We start from the raw sequence: 6101 nt of genomic DNA, 5'->3' as shown, positions 1-6101 counted from the left end.
CCGGTAGCTGTGACTTAGATTGGTTGGAGCTCGGGCAGGGAGGGAGTTGGGGCACACAGCAGCACAGGGCTGAGCCCAGGGACTGAGTCTGGGGAACTGTACATCTTTCCTTCCCAGGTGTTCTCCATACTCCACCATCCCCCATCCCGCTAGGGCATTCCAGAGTAGACAATATGTCCTCATTTAATACTGTGTCTTCCCACCACTGTTCCCTGCTGGCTCTTGCTGAAAGTGGATTGTGTTTAGATGATTTCACAAGTGTTGTTTCTTTCTACTTGGGATCTCTTCCATCAGGAGAAAATATTGGCTTCAGTAGGGTCTCTGGAAACAATATCTGAAGATGAACCTTATAGGTGTTGTAGCTTCATTCAATATTTTTCTTTTTGCTTTTTGGAGGTTGAATAAGAGTTACTATTTTTTTCCCCATTGCACAGAAAATGTCTTATCCACGGGAACATACCTATGGAGTTAAGTGAAAGATACCAGGCAGGGTAAAAAGCAGAATCTGTTGTCTTGGAAGAGAACTGTAATACCATCCTATGTATAATTTATATTGAAATATGACTTTTAATTACTTCTTAACCATTTAAATTAGTGATAGATATAAAATATATACTCTAAAATCTTTACAGAAGGTACAATTACTCAGAGAAAATATGCCATGATAATTAACTTTGGAGTCCTCATTTTAATAATCTGTCTGCAGTTATGGACCATGCCATGACACTGTGTCATAATAAGGCAAGTATGCACCAGTGCGGTATTAAAGACTCACAGGCTATTGTAGTCTGCCTTTTTTTAACAGTCACTGACTTCGACAAGCCTTGATATACTTTCTTTGTTTGATTTGGTTTTAGCTGCATTAAGTAGAGATGAGTTGTGAATGCTCAATATGACAGATAATGAAATTCAGCCATAGCCCAAGTCCTCACTGTGATATCCTGCTGGATTGTATAGGGAAAACAGTTACTATATGGACATTAAGCAAGCAACATACAGCTGTGTGCTCTGTACTTGCATCTATACTCTCTAAAACATACCTGGTAGATTCCTTTAGTAGAAGTACACATGAACTATTCAATATATGAAGTATTTTACATGTGAACTGGCTATTGCAATTTCATAGAAATACTAAGGTCAATGTCTTTCATTTTTGTATCAGAGAACTTCTGCAGTTCAGACCCTTGTGGAAGAAATTTTGCTAAATGTGTTTCTTTAAAAAGCAATTATACCTGCCAGTGTGACTATGGATTCTACTATAGCAAGGAGGATAAGAATTGTTACAAAGGTGAGTTTGCAGAAGGGCATCTATGTTTTCAGTTGCCTGTTCAGGTGAATTTTTCTTCCCATATCCCTTGTTTTCATGTTATAACTGAAAACATAATCAATCTGGGAAAGTGACTGCTCAGCAATTCCTTGCTTTGCAGATAGCCACTGCTACAATGACCTAGATTGTTACCTCACAAAAGAGTGAGAGCCAAAGAGGTTAAGGTTCTAGGAAAAGGTGAGTTCTCTGTCAGGGGTGCTGGAGATTGAAATGAGTGAAAAGCAGGAAAAAATGCAAGTGTAAACCTGACATCAATATCAGTTGTGAGGATTTAAAAAGGTCCAAACTCATGAAGACCTCTGAACAACCAGATTGACTTCCCCAACACTCATCACAGTCCTGTTGAAATGCTTCTCTGAGATGCTGCTGAAGGCCGTGTGTGAGCAAATAGAGCTTCTTATTTTAAGTGCCAGCAGGCAAGATTCTCAAATTTACTTGTGAGGCCTAAGAAGCAGGTTGATGCTGAATCACTTTCTCTGATATGGTGAACCATGTTAGCTGCTTAGTAGCTGCAGTTTTGGAGTCCTTAATATACATATTTTCTCATTAAATGTTGTAACACCTCACAGAGAGTCTTTTAGTTTTAGGCCATTCTGACAGTTTAATGTTATTCAGTTTCATAATCAGGACAATTTGGTTGAGCCCAGGATCCTGCCTTCTTCCCAGGTAGCCAGAGTAAATCCCCCATTGTGACTAAGTTGATTGAGCAAACATTTGTTCCCTACTGATCCCTCCAGTATATGAAAAATAGCAATGGTTGTCTTCCGCATTGTATTTCCCCATCACTGAAGGCTGGAGAACTCTAAGGTGAAACCTGACTTTCTTGAATGCTTTCTAACTTGTATTCTCTCTTCTCATTTCAGCGGATGTATACCCAGGGGTCATTAGTGTGAATCAATACTCCAATGATAGTGTTAAAACTGTGAATTCCACAGCATATGAAGAGGTGTTCAACGGTGTATCAGAATTTGTGAGTGACAATGTTGGTTTTTTCTGCATATTTCATGTTGTACTGGGTGTTATACAGACAGAGGACACACATTGCCTTTAATGTGGAGACCAGAAGAGTTTCACTTGAGAAAACTACTTCTTTCAAAGAACTCTTCATACTACTTTAGACCTATTTGTAAAAGACTTGAATTTTGCCGTCAGGGAAGTACCTGATTAAAGTAATGTCTGCATTTTTAATACCACTTTCATTCTGGGGAGTTCTCACATAAATTGCTCTGCATCTTTCACCGGTCCCTCTCCAGAAACAATGGGGCTGAGTGAAGTTGTCCAACCTACTGAGTTTCTGAACTCCACTGTTCACTGGAGGCTCAACAATACTCAGTGGGTATGAGTAAAAATGAACAATTTTTTTTTTTTAAGAAAATTATCATTTTCACACAGCACAAACTTTTCAGAATGGCTGTTCAGCTGTTTCTAAATACCTGAATAACAAGCCTCTTCCATAAGCCTACCAGTATTAGCATTTTAATGCTGTTAATTAAATGGATACTACACATTTTGAGCATTCTATGATTGTACATAAAATCTGGTAAATGATTTCCTGGAAAAATAAGATGAGCAGTTTAATTTACACTGCCATGTTGAAACAAGTGGATTTGCTTATGTCTCTTTCTGGTAGTAAGGAAGAAGAGATATGCACCTCTACTAGACATCTGATCAAAAAATATTCACCAGATATTAATCAGAAATCATCAAAACTGATTATCAATTTCTGCCTGTTATTATATTGCTTCCTGTGAATGTTTTATCAGAAAGTGACCAAAAATTGTTCCTCCAGAATGTTTAAAAATATTTTCCTCAATTTTTTTGTCCAGCATTTGTTCATGGCATGGCAATAGAAGAGCATGATATGTAGGACTAGAATAGGCATAATGTAGTAACAGAATGCAAAAGTGAAAATAGAATAGAAAATTATTTTAATTTTATTGAAAAGGATAGTTTAGCTTTCATTTCAGTTGAATTAGACATCCTATCCTTTTTTCATGGTGTCTCTTGCTTGTGTGGCAGTTGAAGGCAACTGCCACCACTAGCTGTTCCTTGCTTCATATGGGATGAGGGAGAGCACTGAGTTTTCTACTGACTCCATTCCATTCCCAGTGCTTTCATCAGTGCTGTGCTTCTCCCCACGAGATCAACCCCTTATGATCCCATTTCACTGCATCTCAGGGACATGTGCCATCTGGAAGGATGCCTACTTCTCCCTCTTCTCTCTCGTAGATTGGTACTGCTTAGGAGACACCCTCCTAAGCAGTGAGTTTGCAATAGAGTGCTTGTAGCTATCCAGCCAGTCCAGTCTAGTCCAGCTATCCTAATGCACTGCCTGACATTCAATCTCCATCCCTCCACTGCTCTCCCATACTCCCTGTCCTCCCATATTCTACAGCACCACCCCACTACTCCTCTTCTGCAACACCTTGCCAGTATATATAACTGATCAGCTTGCTTTATTTGTGCCTATAGTAGCATGTTCTGGATTAAAACTTTACAGCTGAAGCCTCAGTGGTTCATGTGATTTTAGTCTATGTTTCTGCTTGCCTTTAACCACAATTCATTTCTTTTTTTATAGTTTGAAAAGGCCTTCAAAAATTTATCGACCTATGAACAGACAGTCATCGTGGAAATTCAGTAAGTTTGCCAGTTTGTTTTTTTGCACAGTACGTGTTTCCCACACACCCCATTTTAATCTGTTTCCCACGGAATACTCAGTTCAATAAAATATATGGGATGAGTTCAGTTCAGAACGCTTTCCCTTAAAGAAGGACATTCTTTTCATATTTTTAAGGTTTCTGGAATGCTGGCCCCATTTTTCCCCCAAAATGTCTGTGAAATGGGCTGGCTGACAGGTCCACTGTGGATGTCCCACTTTTAGCACCATGTAGGATATAGCACTATGCTATAACTAGCAGTCCCCTGTAATATCTGATATATCTGAAATTGTAACAGTTAACTCTGGGGTTCCTATGAATACTTGGAGATCCAGCTCGAACTCCCAATTAATTTAAAAAACACCCTTATTACAGAAGGCATACAAAATGCATCTCACTGTGCACTTGTTGGTCTCTCCTGATAGCAGGTTGAATTGAATGAGCTGTGGTGACTGTAGCTGTGGAAATAAGGTCCTTTGCTGGTCTAGGTGGACACTGAGATATCTCTCTCTTCCCATCTCCATCTGTTAGAGCTCTGTTACTGTCCCCAGAGCTCTGCCAGCTTCTTTGTGAGTGGTTCCTAAGCCACATCAAGCAAAGCCTGGCATGGTAGCACACACAGCAGTGTAAGCCCTTTCAATGAACCCCATGGACTAAGCAGTTAAGCAGAGTGTTGTTCCAGCAGAGTTGCAAGGGCAGTAACTTCCAACAGAGCAGTTGTGACAAACACACAGGGCACAGTAACATCTCAAGGCACTACAGCAATCCGCCACTTAAAGATATTTATGTGCATATCCCAGCAGCATGAAGTTTAACTGAAGAACAGGGTAGTCACTGCTGTTCTCCACCTCACCCCAGGGAGGTTGATGTCCAGCTGAATCCAGCCCAGCTAGTGTGCAGTTGGCATAGATACCTCTACATTGCAAACAGAACCTTCTGAATTCACTATGGTCATACCCTGAATTATCCTCACCATGCTTCAGGATGGGTTCTCCACATCATGTCTGGGTGACACCACAGGCTGATGCAAGCATGTGAAAGTTAGGGCTTAACAGATAAAGTCCTCCACACTGCACCTAACTTGAGGTTAGCTCAGTTAAAAATGTCAGCTGTGTGTCAACAGCACATGAAGGAGCAATGCTGTTAGCATTAAATCCAACAGCTACCTATTTATATCTGGATCTACTAGAAAGATGGCTGTTAATGCATTCCTAAGCTAGACAAACTCATTTGCAGGTGTCTTGGCAATTACCTATGCTATGGGAAGAAATAAGCTAGGGGAGAGATTTGGCAGAAAATTTCTCTTGTCTTTGCTATCCATATGGATTATATGAGACTTTTAAATGGAACTATCTGTACTTTTCAGACCTTCAGAAAAATCCAGAGCTGCTAGTGAAACGATTGTAACAGTGATGAACCTGTTTCGGGAGAACTCAAGTGTGACCAATGAAACAGTTTCTCTTGCAGTAGAACAAGCGATAAAAGAAAATGTATCCTATGTCTCTTCTTACAAAGGTATGTAACTCCTTACTGTGGAAGTAAATAATCAGCAGAAACAGAGGTTCCTATCTTGAGACCTGATTGGAGGATTTCTGTGTGCATAAAAGCCCATCAAAGCATAAGCCTTGTTGATTTTAAGGAGCTTAATGTTCTATCTTGTGTAATTTTGAAGATTCAACCATGCAGTGCTAGGCTTTTTTGTCTTATTAAGGCTTTCTACTTCCTATGTAAAGAAGAGAAGGAAAATACTTACTCCTAAGTAAGCAATGGCATGGTGATTTTAACCTGCTGAGTGTTAAGTGGTGGGAAAAATCAGGATAAAATATATACAGACATATATTGTCCTTCTGAGAGTAAGTCAGTATTTTTCTGGAAAAATAGGATGAAACTCTCTTTAGACTTCTATAATTAGCTATGGTAACTGAAATGAGGCCTCACTGATTAGCTGCAGAGCTAAGTGATTCATTCATCTAAACCAGTAAATTCTTGCTTTACTAAATTACTTTAGAATGATTTCCTAAATAAACTATGGATTTTTGTCTCTGTCTCTCTTTTTTTTTTTTTTTTTTTTTATATTTTTTCTATTTTGAAAATCAGAGGACCTATGGAATGTATCA

General features: G+C 39.3%; 1 protein-coding gene across 1 annotated transcript in view; it reads left to right on the top strand.

Moving 5' to 3' along the window:
- The window catches only part of MUC13 (mucin 13, cell surface associated), a 20745-nt gene that overhangs the window by 7145 nt on the left and 7499 nt on the right, over window positions 1-6101 (top strand). The window contains exons 4-7 of the mRNA XM_017820845.1: window positions 1163-1288; window positions 2191-2297; window positions 3906-3964; window positions 5351-5499. Coding sequence (XP_017676334.1) covers window positions 1163-1288; window positions 2191-2297; window positions 3906-3964; window positions 5351-5499 — 441 coding nt within the window. The remainder of the gene's footprint in view (window positions 1-1162; window positions 1289-2190; window positions 2298-3905; window positions 3965-5350; window positions 5500-6101) is intronic.

This window comes from Lepidothrix coronata, unplaced genomic scaffold (assembly GCF_001604755.1).
Source record: "Lepidothrix coronata isolate B3197 unplaced genomic scaffold, Lepidothrix_coronata-1.0 Scaffold86, whole genome shotgun sequence".
In the NCBI taxonomy this organism is placed as follows: Eukaryota; Metazoa; Chordata; class Aves; order Passeriformes; family Pipridae; genus Lepidothrix; species Lepidothrix coronata.
Note: the sequence above shows the minus strand (reverse complement) of the source record. Positions and strands in the feature narration are given on the sequence as shown.